General features: G+C 38.4%; 1 protein-coding gene across 3 annotated transcripts in view; it reads right to left on the bottom strand.

Annotated features, from left to right (window-relative positions):
- The window catches only part of LOC107560507 (phospholipid-transporting ATPase IG), a 65,887-nt gene that overhangs the window by 3,192 nt on the left and 43,440 nt on the right, over positions 1-19,255 (bottom strand). Inside the window, exons 4-29 of one of the 3 annotated variants that reach the window (XM_016244723.1) lie at positions 19,114-19,194; positions 18,390-18,497; positions 16,023-16,151; positions 15,578-15,666; positions 14,538-14,588; positions 14,105-14,169; positions 13,932-14,013; positions 13,252-13,402; positions 12,780-12,977; positions 11,639-11,809; positions 10,509-10,693; positions 10,357-10,428; positions 10,131-10,204; positions 9,521-9,624; positions 9,144-9,325; positions 8,797-9,063; positions 8,024-8,201; positions 7,815-7,917; positions 7,267-7,412; positions 7,102-7,161; positions 6,394-6,521; positions 6,174-6,309; positions 6,028-6,093; positions 5,836-5,939; positions 5,507-5,663; positions 1,700-2,522 (exon numbers count right to left, since the gene is read on the bottom strand). In XM_016244723.1, coding sequence (XP_016100209.1) covers positions 2,418-2,522; positions 5,507-5,663; positions 5,836-5,939; positions 6,028-6,093; positions 6,174-6,309; positions 6,394-6,521; positions 7,102-7,161; positions 7,267-7,412; positions 7,815-7,917; positions 8,024-8,201; positions 8,797-9,063; positions 9,144-9,325; positions 9,521-9,624; positions 10,131-10,204; positions 10,357-10,428; positions 10,509-10,693; positions 11,639-11,809; positions 12,780-12,977; positions 13,252-13,402; positions 13,932-14,013; positions 14,105-14,169; positions 14,538-14,588; positions 15,578-15,666; positions 16,023-16,151; positions 18,390-18,497; positions 19,114-19,194 — 3,192 coding nt within the window. In that variant the 3' untranslated portion in view covers positions 1,700-2,417. Of the gene's footprint in view, positions 1-1,699; positions 2,523-3,101; positions 3,308-5,506; positions 5,664-5,835; positions 5,940-6,027; positions 6,094-6,173; positions 6,310-6,393; positions 6,522-7,101; positions 7,162-7,266; positions 7,413-7,814; positions 7,918-8,023; positions 8,202-8,796; positions 9,064-9,143; positions 9,326-9,520; positions 9,625-10,130; positions 10,205-10,356; positions 10,429-10,508; positions 10,694-11,638; positions 11,810-12,779; positions 12,978-13,251; positions 13,403-13,931; positions 14,014-14,104; positions 14,170-14,537; positions 14,589-15,577; positions 15,667-16,022; positions 16,152-18,389; positions 18,498-19,113; positions 19,195-19,255 lie in introns of those variants that run through there. The other 2 variants (XM_016244731.1, XM_016244714.1) reach the window with 2 other exon arrangements.

Below are 19,255 nucleotides of genomic sequence, written 5' to 3'. Positions count from 1 at the left end.
AATGCAAAGCATTAATGCAGGGGAACAATCACTGGAACCAAAATAATGTCATACAAAGGTTAGACAGCCGTTAGAGGAGCTGAACAACTTTCACTGTCACAAAAAATAAAGATAAATAAATAAATACAAATATTCCAAATTACAAGCAGAACAACTACCACACCAAACAAAATACCCACCACAACAAATGACACCGTGAGACCAACATGACGCGGTTTCAACCAACTCACAAACTCATGTTGTCATTCACACACAAATTAAACCATGGATGAGATTAACCAGAACAACACGACAGAGGACTGGTTTAGTCAGTTAATAAGGACCCAATCCCAGGTTAGTTGAGGAGCACATGCATGGCATAATGAGGGGTGGAGCTTCCCTTGGCAGGCTGAAAGGATCATTTAATATTCACCAATTCATTATTTTGTTTTTCCATTCCTTACAGTCAACAGTACAGCATTGCGGTTTATTATTTTAGTACTTAGTTTTCTATATTTCTGCGTAAATATGACCCAAAACATTATCAGATTTTGCACAAGTCCTGAAAGTAGACAAAGAGAACCCAGTAAAAAAAAAAAAAAAAAAAAAAAAAAAAGCAAAAATATATACTTATTTATTGGGAAAAATGCTCCTGTGAGTGGCAAAAGTATGTGAATCTTTGCTTTCAGTATCTGGTGTGACCCCTTTTTGCAGCAATAACTGCAGCTAAACATTTATTGTAACTGCTGATCAGTCCTGCACAACATCTTGTAGGAATTTTAGCCCATTCCTCAGTACAGAACCACTTCAACTCTGTGATGTTGGTGGGTTTCCTTCTATGAACTGCTTGCTTCAGGTCCTTCCACAACATTTCAATTGGATTAAGGTCCAGACTTTGACTTAAACATGAACTTTGTTCTTCTTTAACCATTCTTTGGTAAAACGATTTGTGTGCTTGGGGTCATTGTCTTGCTGCATGACCCACTTTCTCTTGAGATTCAGTGATGGCAAGCCATCCTGGACCAGATGCAGCAAAACAGGCCCAAACCATGATACTACCACCACCACCATGTTTCACAGATGGGATAAGGTTCTTATGCTGGAATGAAGTGCGTTCTTTTCTCCAAACATAACGCTTCTCATTTAAACCAAAAAGTTGTATTTTGGTCTCATCCATCTACAAAACATTCCTCCAATAGCACTCTGGCTTGTCCATATGATCTAAAGCAAACTGCAGACGGGCATCAATATTCTCTTCGGAGAGGATTGGCTTTCTCCTTGCAACTCTGCCATGCATACCATGGTTGCTCAGTGTTCTCCTGATGGTGGACTCATGAACATTAGCCGATGTGAGAAAGGCCTTTAGTTGCTTAGAAGTTACCCTGGGTTCCTTTGCAACCTTGCGGACTACTACAATTTTGATAGATCCCTTCTCTGTAAATAAAACGGGGCAGGCACTGACACCTGATAATCATCCCACTATTGAAAACACCTCTGAACAGATGGACTCCAATTTCACATTAAAATTAACAGCTAATCCTAGAGATTCACATATGTTTGCCACTTAGATAGGTAATTTTGGATCATTTTCCTGAATAAATATAAATTACAAAATACTTTTGTTTAATTTGTTTGATTGGGTTCTCTGTCAACTTTCAGGACTTGTGCAGAAATCTGATTGTTTTGGGGCATATTTATGCAGAAATATAGAAAATTCTAAAGGGTTCACAAACTTTCAAGCAGCACTGTATATGTGTATATATATATAACTTTTTGAGTATAGGCCCTTTCTGATATAGTGCAACAGCAGGGTTCTCAAAGTAAAAATCCCATTAAAAATTTTCATAGAGAAAACACAGCATTAAACTTTTCAAGACAGATGTTTCATTGAAAAATAGGGCCGTTTTTCTTTCAGGCTTGTGGAAGCTAGCTAAGTAGCACGAGCTAGCTACCTAACTATTTAAAACTAGTTAAAATCCTAGTAGGGGTTTTGCAGCATAAAAAAACAGTAGTAATGTTTTCTGATATAAAAACATAAAAAAAATGGCAAAGACTAAATACACAGTCTATTTGTATGTCTTTGCTTCAAATCAAATGTTGTAGCTGTAATGTTGTGAAAGCATAGAATTGTAAACCTCTATGGAGAAAATCAATAGCAAAATATTTCTGCAACACTAACCACTGAAAAAGTGGGAGGCCGTCTTTTTCATAAATACGTCAAAGACTAAATGTCTTTTCAGCCAACCGATGTGAGTTCATCCTGAGGTAGGGAGAATTTCCACAGCAGAATTCAGAGGAAATTAAAATCATCCCACAGATGGGGCCGACTGAACCCTAGGGGAGGAACGGCACCGACTAGGAGGCACATCCCCTGTGGATGACTAGGGTCAGGCACTCAATTGGGGCTCTGACTGGAAAGTCTAGGGTCTTGTACCTGTTCACATGACAGAATTGGACTCGTCTGAAAAGGTTCTCAAGAGCAGGGGTCTGGCTGAAGACTGAGAGGATTGGTTGCCCCCAACTTTTGACTGACTCTGCTTTTTCTGAAAGGGTGGGAGGGGGGTGAAAGACACTTAGGACAGGATGGATCACACACACACACACACACCTGCAATACAGAACATCCTCCTTCAAAAAGAACACAAAACACTGTGAAGGACAATTACAATTATGAGATTTCATATTTGAGGGCACATGTTTATGTATGTTTTTAATTTCCATATAGATTATCCTTCATGGTAGAAATGATAATGGCCATTTTTTCAAACATAATCCTGCTCAGTTGTACTAGATTCTGAATATGACCACACAAAGTCAGCTAACACTCAAACAATATAAACCCACGAAGACCAGGGCCCTTTATTTATCAACAGTGCATAGAAAAGGTTCTATATTTTGTCCTACGAATGAAGAAAATCTGTATTTATCATACGTGCGCATGCAGTTCTTATGCACATGAGTAAGCAATCATTGTTGATAAATCCCACATGTGCGTAAGTAACATGCTCGTTCACGTTCACTTGCATTCGGAAACTCCTCCAATGAACCATATATGGTGACAACACCTCCCTTTATAAATCACATGAATGCCGTGACAAACACATTTGTATCAGGGCACAACGAGGGAGCAGAGACAAACAGGTGGAGAGACAGCAGGCAGGAAACTGAAGATACACAGGCAACCCAAAGGAGGAGGGACAGTGAGACAAAAAGCAGAAAAGGAGCAGGCAGAGAGACCTCAGTCACTCCAGGAAAAGCTGTGAGTGCTAGCCGTCTGCGACAGCATGAAGATAGTGGATGTTCCAGAGGAAGGAAGCCGTCGTTTCATCTACGGCACAGCACACAGGCGAGCAAGAGACCAAAGAGGACAGGAAAATTAAAGAAAGTTCAAGGGTAAGACAAAGTGGGAATAAAGTTAATGGAGTAGAGATAGAGAAACAAGAGTAAATATTAAGTAGAACCCTCAGTATGTCCTGTTTGATTTAGCAGAAAGTTGACCAGCATGAATGATCGACTAGCCCAGTCAATTCTTTTTTGTTATAAACAAACCAACTTTTCTAGTGGAAATTACTTGGCACACAAATCACATTAGATATTTATGGTCTGCAGAATAAATATTAAACTATCAGGAATAAAAATTAAAAAAACACTACAATACACCAACGTTCAAAAGTTTGGGGCTGGTAAGATTTATGTTTAAAAAAAAAAAATATGCATTTACTTGATCAAAAATACACTTTAAAAACAGCAATACTGTGAAACGTTACAATTTTTTCTATTTTAATACATTTTAAAATGTAATTTATTCCTGTGATGCAACACTGAATTTTCAGCATCATTACTCCAGTCTTCAGTGTCACACGATCCTTCAGAAATCATTCTAATATGCTGATTTGCAGCTCAACAAACACTTCTTATAAATATAAATATTGAAAAAGTTGTGTTGCTTAATATTTTTAAGAAAACCATCATTTTATTTTTTTCAAAATTCTTGGATGAAGATAAAGTCCTAAGAACAGCAGTTATTTAAAATATAAATGTTATAACATTTTACATGTATTTACAGTTACATTTGATCCATTTAATATTTTGATGAATAAAAGTATTAATTCCTTTGGGGAAAAAAAAAACAAAAAAACGTATTGACCCCAAACTTTGAACAGTAGTGTAGGACTGACCGTAAATTCTGAATTAATCAGATGCACTTGTATCTGTAGTAAAATTAAAATTAACACACACCTATGACCACGTTCTAAATTAAAGCATATAGTTGTTCAATTTTCACTGATTTTCAACAACAGCTGAAAACAGGACCAAGTTCAGCAGAGCTTGAGTTTATGCAAATAAGGAGTGACAAAGCTACTCTCACTTTCAGCCTTTTTTCAAGCTTAAGTCATTATTAAAAAAAATTTTTTTTGTTCAGTCTTTCTAGGTACCTGTAATACAAATTGTGATATAACCTCAACACACAATGTATCATTTTACATATTACAAGTTACATTGATCATTAAAGGCCATGTTTTCCCATCTATTGGCGTTCATTAGGCTATACATTATACATTTAAATTGAATTTCAGTTTACAACTGAAGGAATATTATAATGACTAGATCAAGTAATTAAGACGTGACCATACATTCCATTTTCTCCCCATTGGTGGTTTTAATTGGCATGCGGGATTCTTGGAAGGGCTGCATCACCCCCCTGTGAGGAGGCAGGGGGCAGATTAATGCTCTATGCTCATTTCTGGCCTGAAAGGCTGCATAACTAGTGTCACTAACAGAGACTGCCTACAGCGTTTGCTCACTTCCTCTGAATAATTCAAATGAATGGAAGGTCTAATTATTGTTTATTGATTCTAACTGTGTTACATGTTAACTGGTTGGGTAGCCACTCACAGCAGCAGAGGGTGATGGAAGTATTTGTGCTTGACTAATGGAATAAAGGGCATTTCAATCAGAGCGATACATAGGACAAAAAGCTTCAGGAGTCAAGGAGAGGACATCGAAGAAGAGTAATCGTAACAATTAGACTGATTGACTTCCTGTCTGTTTGACCAATCACAACAATACAAACCATTCAGAGCCTTAAAACAAGGCAAGATTTCTGTTAGGAAAAAAGTCAGTGGAGTAATTCATGACAGTCAGGGGGAAGTAAAAAAAGAGGATATGGATATACCAAAGGCAGGGAGTTAATGCTGGGTTCAAAGAAAATGTGACTCTGTGTCCCAACCAGTTGTGACGTGATAAAGCAACAAGTGATAAAAGCTTTCGCTCTTTCACTTAAATCACAGTTTTAGTGCAAACCAGCCACTAAGAGACTTACCAGCCACTGCTTCACATAACTGTACAACTTCAAATATCTTGTAATTGGCTGTGACTGCGTCACGTCACACCTGGTTAGGACATGGTGTAAGATGAAAGAAGAACAGAAGAGTATGTAAATCAGGGAGAATATCAGAAAATAGGATGGATATGGTAGAAAGGAAGAATTCAAAGAGAGCAGAGGAAAAGGGAGGGAGAAGTATACCTGTCGTGAATGGGGGCCTCTGGGCTTGCGAAGGACCACCAAAAGGATCTCTGGCAGCAGACTGAGGAGGATGAGGATGATGATAACCAGCCAGGCAGACACTGAACTCAGCATGTTGGCAAACACAAAGTACAAACGCTGTTGCTTCAAAAACGGCCTAAGAAATAAGAGAGAGAGAGTAGGATACGTTAACTTATGCAATTCAATTTGACACTATACCAATTTCATTTTACAATAAAAGCTGACTGTAAATGATCAACAGTGGAGCCGCAGCACAAAAATCCCTAGTGGGAAATTTCTGTTTCACGTCAACTTTAACGTTTCCTCACCATATGATGCCTCCCCAGAAGAAACTGAAGAAAACATAGAAAGCCAAAGAGCCCCAGATCACAAAATGGTTGATCCACGTCCAGTGCCGTGTGTCCAGAGCCAGCTGAGAGAGGGAAAACAGTCAGTCTCTGACAAATGAAGATCTGAGACACTTTTTATAGTTATAGAGATGAACCGATCAAGCCACCAACCTTCAATGTAACAGTGAAAACAAGGACCGTAAAGACAATTGTTCCATAAGACCAGTTTCCAAAGACCTGAAAAAGGACGGAGTAAATCAAATGCATTTCCCAATTTTTCATTCACAGCCATATTAAAAAGCGCAACCAGCTCTAACCTGCCCATTATCTTGCAGGGCTGGATTGCTGAACAGGAAACGGACACCAAAGAAGAACATGAGACCCTGAAAAATTCCTAATACTGTCCAGTAGAGGAAGGGGTGCCAGCGTAACATGGCATTATTGGCTATTTCTCTGTAAGAAGTATAAGAACACAGTGTATAAGCAACAGGACTGTACAATTTAAATAAGCAGAAGAGCTGCAGTGCAGACTGGTACCTGTAGAGGGCGGCGTTGTCCAGCAGAATCTCGATGGATGTGTGCTGTTCCAGCAGGCTGTAGGCCAGAATGGGCATGGAGGTGAAGCAGATGTTGTACATCGTCAGATAGGCTGCGTCGTACAGGGGCTGGGAAGGGGAACGAGGGGAAGGACGGGGCACCGGGGAGGTTAATACCATGTTAAGGAGATCACACAAATGCACACAACATAGAGAGGGAAACTCTTGACTGTGTGGCCACATGCAATGGTCACTTGCTTGATATATATATACACAAAACACATGCTGGAAAATGTGAAGTCGAAACCCAATTACAGGGAATGTAATTTGTGAGACTCAGTGACTTGTAATCCTTTTTTTATATATATAAATATATATATTTTTTTTTTCAGATGGCAAAAGCAGAAGTGACAGGACTCTACTAGAGCGAGAAAGAAAGAAAGAAAGAGACTGGACACAACGCAAGCCAGATTTGAACCCCTATCTGAGTTTGTTGAGCGCCAGGGCAAAATCTGTGCACACACTAACCACTACACCATAGCTCTGACTAATTGAATTTTTGTATTAGTTTGTGCTTGTTATATATATCAGATGAAAGAAGGGCAGAGAGAGAGAGAAATTCAGAGGAAAATTTCAAAGGAAAGAGCAGAGGAGAGGGACCGGCCGGGACGTAGTCTTCTAAAAGGCCATTTATTTGTACATACTGTACCTGCTGAGAGTATCCACAAAAAAACTGGTACAGGAACTGAGGTAAGATGAAGCAAAGATTCTGGAGGAGAGGATAAGAAAACGTCTAAAAATTCAAAAGGATTTACTAAACCAACTACATTTATATTTACAGACTGAAACACGGTCCACTGAATGCCTAACATACCTTATAAAAGAAGTACTGGACGAGATGCGCAATGCGCACATAGTAGAGATGCCCATGAGCTAGCAAAAGCTTCTTTAAGTGCTTGAGTTTAGGAACGGCGTAGTCACTGTTCCTCACAGCTTGACGGCCCTCCTTACCTTTAATACCTGAACACACAATACTAACGTCAACACTCCATCGCGGAAAAAATGCTGAGCAAGATGTGTTCACCATAATCATCAAAAATAGAGTAAAAACAGTAATATTGTGAAATATTACAATTTTAAACAACTTAATATATTTTAAAATGTAATTTATTCCTGTGACGCAAAGCTGAATGTTCAGCATCATTATTATGATTATTAGATATACAGAAATTTCAAAAGAACAGCATTTATTTGACATTTTTGTAATATTATAAATGTCTTTACTGTTACTTTTGATCAATTTAATGTGTCCTTGCTGAATAAAAGTATCAATTTCATTAAAAAAATCTTGACCACAAACTTTAATAGTAATAATAGTAATAGTTTTAATAGTAGTGTACATGATATATGACAAGGTTTTACCAATGCCCACGTGTGCCTCAAGGATCATGCTAACATCATTTGCCCCGTCGCCAATGGAGAGAGTGATTGGGGAACCTTTGGAGTTCTTCACCATCTTCACTATCTAAATTGGATAAAAGAGAATTTTAGCCAACTAACTGATAAAGTATAAGTGCATGTTATTATAGGCACCATAAAGAGCCGCCAAAGTGCCGGTCTGCAGGCGTGACCTGAGCTTTCTGCAGGGGGGCCATGCGGCAGCAGAGCACAGCAGTGCAGTTCTGGCAGATCTGCAGAAAGAGGCTCTTGTACTGACTGGCATCCGCATCACGCGGTGGGTTCATCACTAATGACAACGTCGCCCCATCTATGATGAAGCCATAATCCTGATTAGCAGTAGACCAGCTCCTGTAGGACATAAATTACACTAAATTAGAGGTCATTAAATATACTGCACAACTGTACCTGAGATTCTGGCCAATACGATAAACCGACACTTATTTTCATGTTACAACTGATAACTGATAAATGGTTGATATTAAAACTATACAATTTTGTCTAAATAAATGAAAAATAAAACACTAACAATTCAAATCTACAAGTAAATTAATACATGACTTTTATATAATTTAGAGTATAAAAATAACAATTAAAAAATAAAATTTAAAGTATAAAAATTTATATTGATTTTGAGATCAAAATATTTGCTTAAGATTACAATAAATAGTAATTAAAGTATTAATTATTTAATTAGTTATTACATTTATGTTTTTTAAGATTAACTTCGATTAAGATGAACTTAGAATGTTAGGTGATGCAAAATTAATTTAAAATGTAAAAAAGGGGAAATAAGCATAATCAATTAAAAATTCAACATTGACAAATATTTAATTTCAACTAATACTGATAAATGAAGAGGAAGAAGAAAAGGTCTGTGTAGTCTTATTAAATTTCTAAACTGTTCCAAGCATTTACTACAAAGCCAGTAGGTCAAGGGTCTGACCTGGTGACCCCAGCTTTGACAGGCGGGGCATCCTGCACTGCTTTTCTATGGTACTCCTGTAGCAACTCATGAAGTTTCTCATCACGCTTTAACCTCTCATCCTCCAGTGTCCGCACAGTCAGTTCCAGTAGCTCTGTACCCCGCTGGAACAGACGACAGGCATAGCAGGTAGACTTGGCCGTCTCCATTTTGTCCCCCGTCAGCACCCAAACCTTCATCCCAGCGCCCTGTAAGGCCTCCATTGTCTCTGCTGCCTCCTCCTGAAGTCTGGGACACACAATGTTAAGTTATTCAGAATATTCCTCTGAGAAAACAACATGGCGTAAATGCCAATTTGGGTTACCAACCGGTCCTCCACAGCGGTCGCTCCAATCAAACTCATGCCCATCTCCACCTGGTTATACATAGCCATGAGTTTCTCCTCTCTATCCTGGAGAGCCAGTCTAGCCTCCCTCAGCCCAGTGTCTGCCATAGCATATTCCTCAGCACTCAGCTGCTTATAGGCCACACACAGAGTACGGTAACCCTCCTGGTGAGCGGAAACATGCGATTAGGCCAGAATTGACTGACCTTTTCAATATTTAATGTCTCTACAGGACATCTCCTTTCAACACCGAGATATAATGAATGAGGTTTATGCTTTATTCCAGTCTAGAAGTCAAAATGGTCATATCATCCTTTGAAACGCTGCAAGACCTTATCATGCTGAAATCTATTATAGTACCGTTGCATTTCGCTCAACATGCATGCGAATCCTGTCCACCTCCTCTGGTCTGACTCTTGGGAAGATGGAAGAATCAGCTCCCTTACAGAAAAGCAACGTCTCCCCTAAATAAACAGTAGCGGAGGTGAGAGACATTTAGAGTCATCATCTGCAGAACTCACAACCTCAATGCAAAGATGCTCAGGGGGGTTGCTAAGTGGCTGCTGGGTTCTCAGTGGTTACTGACTGTTAGTATAAATTATTAAATTTTTTACTTAGCAACTATTCATTCTGAAGTGAAAAACATGTAGCATTTTAACCTTAACAAAGAGACACAACCAAAAACAAAAATACAAAATATTGTGTCAAAATGAAATAAATTCAAATAAGAATTTAAAAAAAAATCGAATCTGTACTTGGGTCCCTGTTTCAATGCAAACCTATGACATTTTCATCACTTTATCCACCAGGTCTCATCGCTAAAAAGGTCATCCCTCCTCACATGGTTTATGTTGTGATTCATGTCACCAGGAGAAATGATGCACGTGTTATTTGTATATTCAAATCTATAACCCTACGTATGAGCAATAGCAAAAGCCATAGCAAGCACCACTAATGATGTCCAGCTCACCTGATGTGGTCTGCACAATGACGCTCATTCTCCGCCTAACTGGGTCAAAGTTTAGGACATGGAGCAGCTTGTACCTGAAAAGTTAGATAAATCTTATGTATAACCTTAACTGCCATACAACTAATTTTACATAACTTAAAAACATCTAGGGGTGCAAGTAATAATGCAGCATATTAGCAATATCACTGTTCTTAACGAGTCTCTAATTTCAAGGGTCATAACTCACTCTTCTATATCATTTTGCCTGTTCTTTATCTTCATGCTCTTGCTCTCCAGACCAAGGAAGGTGAAGCCGTATCTGAACAGGAGAGAAGTTATGCCAGTAAGTGACAGCAAGGGTTATTATCAGACCGAAAAAGAAACGTATCATTATCTTACTTCATGGCTCCTTTCACCAGTGCGATCTCATCAGGAGAGGATGCGATGAAGCCTCTTTCCTCCTCCGGCTGGAGCAGCAACCCATCAATCCCATCAACTTGGTCCGCGAGTACTTCCGATCCAGCCTCCTTCACCTGCACCGTGTGACACAGACACAAGGCCCGCAGGAACAACTCCTCTTTCTCCTGATAGATAGAAATAAAGAGGCATACAAAATGACACATGCTAGTATGCACACATCCATATTTGTGAGAATGACTGTTTATCAAAAAAAAAAAAAAAAAAAAAAAAAATATTAGATGAAAACTATTAAACTAAATGAAAATTAGAAATGTTTTGCAACTAACTTAAATTTAAAAAAAAATTTTTTAGGATGAAGTACTTAAATTACAAAAAATAAAATAACAAAAAATAAATAATAAATATAAATATAAAATGACAAACAACAAAATTGCTCACTTTAAAATTGAAATGACAACTTAAATATAATAAAAACTTATTCAAAATTAAAAAAAAAAACTATAATAGTATAAAAAATAAATACATGTAAAAAATTTAACTTTAAATGAAGCTCAATTGAGAAATACTTGAAGATTACACCATTGTTTTAATTCAATTTGTTAATATTTATAATGTAATAACATTATATCATTTATTATAATATCATTACGTTACATATTTATAATATAATATCTTTTTTATATAAAGGTAGTTAGTACAATACCATATTTGTTTATCAAATCTGGTAGATATCAGTGAAATTTCGCTGGTATTAGTATTGATTACTAACATTTTGGTATTATGACAACCCTAGCATACAGATAATGTGCACTACACAGTGACAAGGGCCCTCACAAAAGAAGTGCTCTCAAAGGACTGCCCGTTTATGATGAATATGACTGTTAAAAAAAAAGGAGTTAATACCCATAACTTTAGTCTTTCATAGCCTGCCAACACAAACATTAGAAGTTTACTGCCTTTGTGTTTATATCGCAGCCTCAGAGGATTTATAATTCAAGAGGTCTGCAGTCAGTTTACATATTGAGGTGTACACATCCAACAACACAATCCGTAAATGTAAAATCAATCCCATCTGAGGTCCTAGGGGTCTCAGAATGAGTGCAACTCACCCATCCAGCCTTCTGCTGCAATTTATTCACAGGCCCGTCCGTCACAGTGAAACCGTCCAGCTCGCTCTGGGTGTCTCTGTATCTGTACTGGAAGCCGTCTATACAGCATTCGATGAACTCCATGTTGTTCTGGGTCAGCGTGCCAGTCTTGTCTGTAAACACATATTCCACCTGCAGGGCGCAGACAAATGTTGACCTTAACGACTATAAACCCAGGTAATAAAGCACGTTCCCAAATTAACATAGTCCGATGATAAGGACGGACAATTAATTTGCGACAAAACCAGTAAGCTTGCATAAATCAGTTTAACGAAGCATAGCCTGTAATTTAGAGTAATCATCTGCATAACCAACCAAGGGTGATCTATGACCTCACTACCCATGGAAGAGCCAGGGACAGCTCAGCTTATGTTCATGTCATGGTTGACTTCTGAAATCATTTGACCATTTGGAATGAAACATTTTATTCTACATATGAATACAAACAGCTAAAGAGTCATATTTGAGCTGAGGTTTGAACAAATGGCTCTTTTCCACTGCATGATACGGCTCATTACGGCTCACTTTTTGGGGGTTTTCCATTGTGTACAGTACCCTAGTACCTGGTACTTTTTTAGTACCACCTCGGTTGAGGTTCCAAGCAAGCTGTACTGATACTAAAATGTGACTTGTAAACTCTGCAGATCACTAATTGGTCAGAGAGAATCGTCACTACCAGCATCATTGGATTTGCGACACGAGACACCAAACCCGCTAGAAAAAAAAAATAGTCAGCAACAGCCACCACAGTATCATTTGTTCACACAACTTTTTTTAAATGACCGTTGCATGCATTCTTGAAAAAATAAATGGCTGTATAGTGGTGAGTACATGAGGTGCAGACGTTCCTCTTGTTGGTAGCCGAGGAGCAGATCCAGCAAGAGCTCTTGTGTTGAGTGAGAGCTTTGTTTGTTTGTGTCGCGTTTACGATAATGCCACAGCAGTAGAGGCGGCGCAACTATAACGATAAGTCTATAATTCCACCCACATTTGAAACGGTACTAAACTGCAGTGGAAAAGCAAACCAAGCCAAAGTAAAGCGAGCCGAGTCGTGCCGGGCCTAGTCGTACCACGCAGTGGAAAAGCGCCAAAAGTGTCTAACCTGGCCAAGTTCCTCATTGAGGTCTGAAGTGTTGACAAGTGCGCCTTCTTGGATCTCCGGGTCAAAGAAGTCTTTATCCCAAGTGATAAAGAAAGAGCCCAGGAATTTCTGCATCTCCACAGTTACATACATGGACACAGGGATTATAAAGTTGAAGAGGACCATGAAGGAGAGGAAGTCTGTAAACATCTTCAAATACTGAAACAAAGACAGAACACCTGCATTCAGTCTCTTCAAAGACACAATATCATGGCTGGAACAGCAAAGAAACAGAGGTTAAGCATAAACCTAATCCCTAATTATGATTTATTAAGTGTGATCTGTGTAAGAGCTGACCACAGCCACCAGAGACCAGATTAACTCATAATTTATATTAATTGCATTAAGAATGACTGATGATATAGAGGGAGTTGCTAATTGATTCATGTAATCATGTTTGAATCAGTCAGATGTATTTCCACAAACTACTCACCATATTAGAGTCTTTCTCCTTCTGGGTTTTCTGGTTGTACCAGGGCTCATCCTGACCTTCTTTGCTCTGCCATACATACTTTAGTGTAGTACACACAACAGCTTTACTGATGAGGATACATAGATACACCAACAGAAAGGCATTGATGGATCTGCAAAGGAGATAAAACATACACGTACATCAAGTATATATAAAACCGTATAAACACACCAAAATAAGAAAACTTTTACACACTAAACTACTAAACTATACTAAAGTTTATATGATTCACTTATTATTATTATTGTCACACTTTATTTTATTTTAATAATTACTTTACCATTTAATTTATTTTTATTATGTATAGTTTGTCAATATTATTATAGGGGGTAAATAAATAAATATATCCTCCACATAAAGATAATTATTATAGATTATTATATATTAGTTATATGAACTTTGGTAGACATTAATCCTTTAATTGAATTGTGATTCATAACATCTTGATTTATTCGATTTGATATTAATTCAGGAATATTAATGTGGAGATACAATATTTTTACATCCACCAAAAAACAGATCAATCTTGTTATTTGCAATCAATATCGGATCGTTCAAATGAACGTTGCTACTAATCCAAAAATCAATATTTCAACCTGATTGCACACTAGGGTATATTGTGGCTCTCGTCACTGGCTTACTTTTCAACAGCTGATCGTTTCTGAGACTTGCCCTGGTAGTTGAGTGCCATCTTCGTCTCCATGCCTGTGTATACTGCGACACCTTTAAAAGGAAAAGCAATTTAGAGTGATTCAGGTGAATATAATTCCTTGTCATCAAAAACTTCCTCTAATTAAAAGGTGTCACGGCCTACCATAAATCTTCTTGGTGTTTTTCAATGTAGCACCTTTTAGAAGAAGGTTCTCTGGGCCTAAAGATCTACATTAAACCATAAAAACAAACAATTATGTCAATAAAGACTCATCCTGGCATCCAAACCCACACTAAAGTGGCTCCTAATGAGCAGCATTGCTGGGAATATGTAGGCCGGTTTGGCCTGGCCCGCTCTCGTGAAGGACACGGTATAGAGCCTCAGAAAAAACATTTCAAACAGCCCAGTGACAAATAGACGAGTGTGCAGGGCTTGAGAAGCTGCCAGGCCGGCTTTACTTTAATGCTGCTATGGCATTACGGGTCGATGGAATAATGATCAGAGGCTAATGCAATGGGAAAAGACAGAGCTGAAGTGACTAGGAGGTACCGTGGGATATAGTGGGCCCATGGGAATGGACCAAAGACGGTCTCACCTTACTGCTGGCTCCTGCTCCTGCTTGTAAATGTGCATTCGACCAACAAACCTGCAATAGAGCAAATAAGCCCCAGTCAAGCATGTACACGCTCATATATGTTTTCTCAACCACAAACCCATACGGAAAAAAAGGTCGCATGAATGCACAGACGTCCCATGAATGTAATCAGAGTATTTGCTGAGGTCAACCTGAAAACATTTAGCAGAGGCAAAGAACTGATGCACATGCATTAGTTTCATTCATTTTATAGAGACTCCTTCCCCATTAAAGAGGCTTGATGATAATATCTGTATTCCAGTACAGTACTCTATGTAAATGAGCCTTGTACGAAATGAACCAATTACAAGGAAGATGCTCATTGGTGATGACCCAACAGTCTGGCATATTGGCAAAAGCCCTTTGAAGTTTGAAACATTTAGCAGAGGCAAAGAACTGATGCACATGCATTAGTGTTTCATTCATTTTATAGAGACTCCTTCCCCATTAAAGAGGCTTGATGATAATATCTGTATTCCAGTACAGTACTCTATGTAAATGAGCCTTGTACGAAATGAACCAATTACAAGGAAGATGCTCATTGGTGATGACCCAACAGTCTGGCATATTGGCAAAAGCCCTTTGAAGTTTTTTTTTTTATAGACTGAATTATAGTAGGCAACATCTGGTGCTCTAGAAATCAGAAATGCAAATGTTCTTCTGCCTAAAGAGGCTTTAACGATATGTGCTTAGCAATAGGGGGCGCTGGTGAGTTAAACTGCTATTACAGTTGGAGGCCATCTCTCTAAACTTGCAAATTGTGTTTGTTTCAAGGTCTGTTTGTTCTTATACTCCAACAGAAAAGGCAGATTGTGTCTGACTTTTCCATGGAATCACACCATTAGCTGCTGATCCGAAATCAAACAACCTACAGAGGCGAGATCAACTGAGCTGAAACTGGACTCAACATATTCAAGAACGATCGCAGTGCCTCTCGGTTCATCATGAGGCAGCGAAAAGGATTTCGCATAAGTGTGTGTTTGCGTTAGAGGAGTTTGTACTTGTAGAGGTCAGGCTGGGGTTGTTCACACTCTATGGTGGCAGTAAGAGCCTGCAGGTCCTTCTCAGTGTCTGGCACCGTGTAGTGTGTCTGCAGGAAAGACATGCAAATTAGTATTCCAGATCATGTTGTACACACAAATACAGATGGGTGGAAGTGGGAGAAAGATGAGGAGCAGAAGGATGATTATGACAAGATCTGGGCCACCTATTTAAAGAGTTTGGCTAAAGGAGAGTAAAAGAATGATATATGAATCCATATCTTACATTTTGTTTATACTTGAACAGAAATCACGCCAAATGATTCTTATTTAAAAGTGCAAGGAAAGCAAAAATGATAGTATAACATCTATATTATATCAAGAACATTATATTTGTGCCTTAGTGGTTACAAACAGAAAGACAGCAGAAATTATATAAGATTGAGTGAGAGGTGCATAAGCTCACTTTGTGGTTGGATTCTCCATCCAAGCTGGCTGTGGTGACAAAACAAGTGCCGTCTTCTCGACTGGACTGCAACAGAATCAGGTCACAGGGAAAGGTCTCGTCCTCCACCACTTCAACCACATCACCCACCTGACCAGAAACACACCGACATTAACACACGACTCAGTCTTGCACACGACCATAGATCAGTGCTTCTCAATTGCTGGGTCGCAGGTCTATTCAGATTCAAAATACAGTGCTAAGTGCAAAAATTTTAATATAAATATATAATTTTTAAGGTAAATATAATGAAAAAACAAAAAAAAAGAATAAGTTACATCCACATGAGTCTCTTGTTTTCTTCTGTATAAACTTCTGTTTTTACAAAATTGGCACTTTTTTCTTTAAATTGTTCTATTAAGTTAATAATGAGCCTATGTAGTTATTGGTAATATTAATTTAAATTAAATTTTTTGATTATAAAAGACATCGACATACAAATAACAATTTTGGAATCATGTTGGATCACCACTTGATGATTAATCTGGGGCTGCAGACCATACGTAATATTAGTGATATTTTAAAATACTATTTTAATGAATATTTCTGATCTTGATGTGTAAGAGAGTCTTAATATGTGAGAGTGTTTGGGTATGCGATTGTTAACTGTAATAACATCTACTGTAAAATATGGGAATATACCGCGAAAATACATGCTCATCAAAGCTGCATTCATTTGATCAAAAATACAGTAAAAACAGTAATATCTTGAAATATTACAATTTAAAATAACTTTTTAAAAAATATTTTAAAATGTAATTCCTGTGATGGCAAAGCTAAATGTTCAGCATCATCTCCAGTCTTCAGTGCCACATGATCGTTCAGAAATCACTCTAACATGCTGATTTGCTGCTTAATAAACTTTTTTTATTATTATTATTATCATCAATGTTGAAAGCAGGTGTGCTGCTTAATATTTTTTGTGGAAAGAGTGATACATTTTTTCAGGATTCTTTGATAAATAGAAAGTTCAAAGGAACAGCATTTATTTAAAATTTAAATTTTTAATCAGATTAATCACACCCTTTTTCTGTGATTAATTGAGATTAATCGCACACTTCATGAAATTAAGCATAGACCATTTATCTTGTTTCAAATGGTTATTTTGTCATCATTTGCTATATTCAGCAAAGTAAACCAAAACAGTTTTAGAGAAGTCAAGTTGCATAAACGAACAGGACCACATGGAGATGCCAAAAAAAATCCCTAAACCAACCACCTGCTGGCTGCATATATCTACTACAGTACACTGATCCATTCTGTATAACTAAACACAGCAACATAAACATGACAAATCAAAACATTACCGCGAATGTGCGTGGAAACAACGTGAAGGTACGGAAATGTCTGTGCCTGTGCATAAATACAATGTGCGATCAGTGCGTCAAGAGCACTTATACATGCATTAATATAACGGACTCACGCGTGCTTACTATACGACTCCTGTACGCCATCGCAATCGTCTTTACCTTGATTGCAGTCTTCATCTATCAAAACTTTACTAGCGAGACTTAGGTTATCCAGTCGAGAAACCGTAGTTTGCATCTCATCTGGCCATACAGCGGTGGGATGTGTTGACAATCCGTTCAGTCTGTACCTCACACAAGCGCGTGACATGTGAGGGCTCGCGCTCTTCAGAGACAATCAGAGAATATGACAGAGCTTGTGTTTAAAAGCGAAACACACTGGAATGAATAATTCACTGAAAACGCAACGCGAGTCTCTGTTCTCTCTGCAATCTCTGATGTAATCAGCCTGGTTTCCTTTATATTAGCGCTGTTTTGGACGGATTGTTTGAATGCATTCGCTTACTGGATCATTGGACTGAAAACTATCCCGGAGTTTAGCGGCTTAAAATGATCTGATCGCAAGCAGAGAAGCAACAATAATTTTGCATTTAATGCGTTAAATTGTTTTAACGTGTTAAGGATTGTAAAATTAAATCGCATGCGTTAACGTTGACAGCCCTAATATATATATACACAATATATATATATATATATATATATATATATCTATCTATCCATCTATCTATCTTACTGACCTTTTGAACGGTAGTATATGGTTACAAAAGTGGATATCGGCTAAAACACAAATAATTGACATCCAGCTAGCCATAACTCTTCCAAACATCTGTGACCTTAACTGTTTTATAGTGTACAACACATTTGCTCCATTCTATATACAGCAAGGAAACACTCCTGGCTGTGAACGCCCCTAATGGGCTTACTTCTTGTCCAAACGTGAAGTACCGCAACTTGCCACACCCTGCTCCCATGGTGCCTGTTAAATCAGAGACTTGGCGAGGGTGCAGCAACTAAAAGGTACCTTGATCTTCTCACTCTCCTTCTTCACCGACCGGCCGTCCTCTAACACCGTCACGGGGTACTTATTCACCTCTTTGTCTGCTTTATGCCGCAGCCAGTCCTCATAACCCTGAGGAGAGAGACAGAGAATGTGAGTGAACAGTATGCTTGTGTGTGTGTGTGTGTGAGAAAACTGCAGAAGGTCAAATGAGGATTGAGACAGGTCTAATACACTTCTCACATGCAGAAATAAAACAATTCTCTGAAAATTTCACACGTAATGGTTTCCATCACATACAGTAGGCCTGTATTAATAATGGAAACTGTGCAAATGAGCTGAGGGAGTTGAGTCATTTGAAGTCAAAGTTGTCTGGGGTCACACTGTCCCCTAGTCTCTTATTTCAAAGCCCAATTAAGGCCTGAGCCCCTCTCAATGTGAGGCCACAGATATCTGGAAGGAAGTCCACCTTCCATTGTGCTTTTCAAAAAAAGCTTGCGGCAGGCGGGTGGAAAAAGCTGATCCTAAAACAATACATCTAAAGCTGTGAGAGGATCACTCTGTTGTGACAAGCCCCCGGATCATTTGTTTTGTGTGTGAAAGATGGACTCCAGGGTCAGCCGGACTCTCGGCTGGGGCCAGCATTATTTAAACAGTGACACTTGGCTATAAAATATCAAGTGCTTTAGTGACAGCTAAAGAGTAAGATGGAGGGACAGGAGCATATTCAGAACATAATACAACTAACCTGTTTGATGGCTGTCACTGTGATGACAAAAAACAGAGGTAAACCACTGGTCACGGGGCTGGTCGGGGTATCAACTATCACCTATAAGCAGAGACACACATACGTATTTTTAACAGAGCGGGGGGGGGGGGGGGTGGGGGAA

This window comes from Sinocyclocheilus grahami, unplaced genomic scaffold (assembly GCF_001515645.1).
Source record: "Sinocyclocheilus grahami isolate Dianchi unplaced genomic scaffold, SAMN03320097.WGS_v1.1 scaffold23.1, whole genome shotgun sequence".
Lineage (NCBI taxonomy): Eukaryota > Metazoa > Chordata > Actinopteri > Cypriniformes > Cyprinidae > Sinocyclocheilus > Sinocyclocheilus grahami.
Note: the sequence above shows the minus strand (reverse complement) of the source record. Positions and strands in the feature narration are given on the sequence as shown.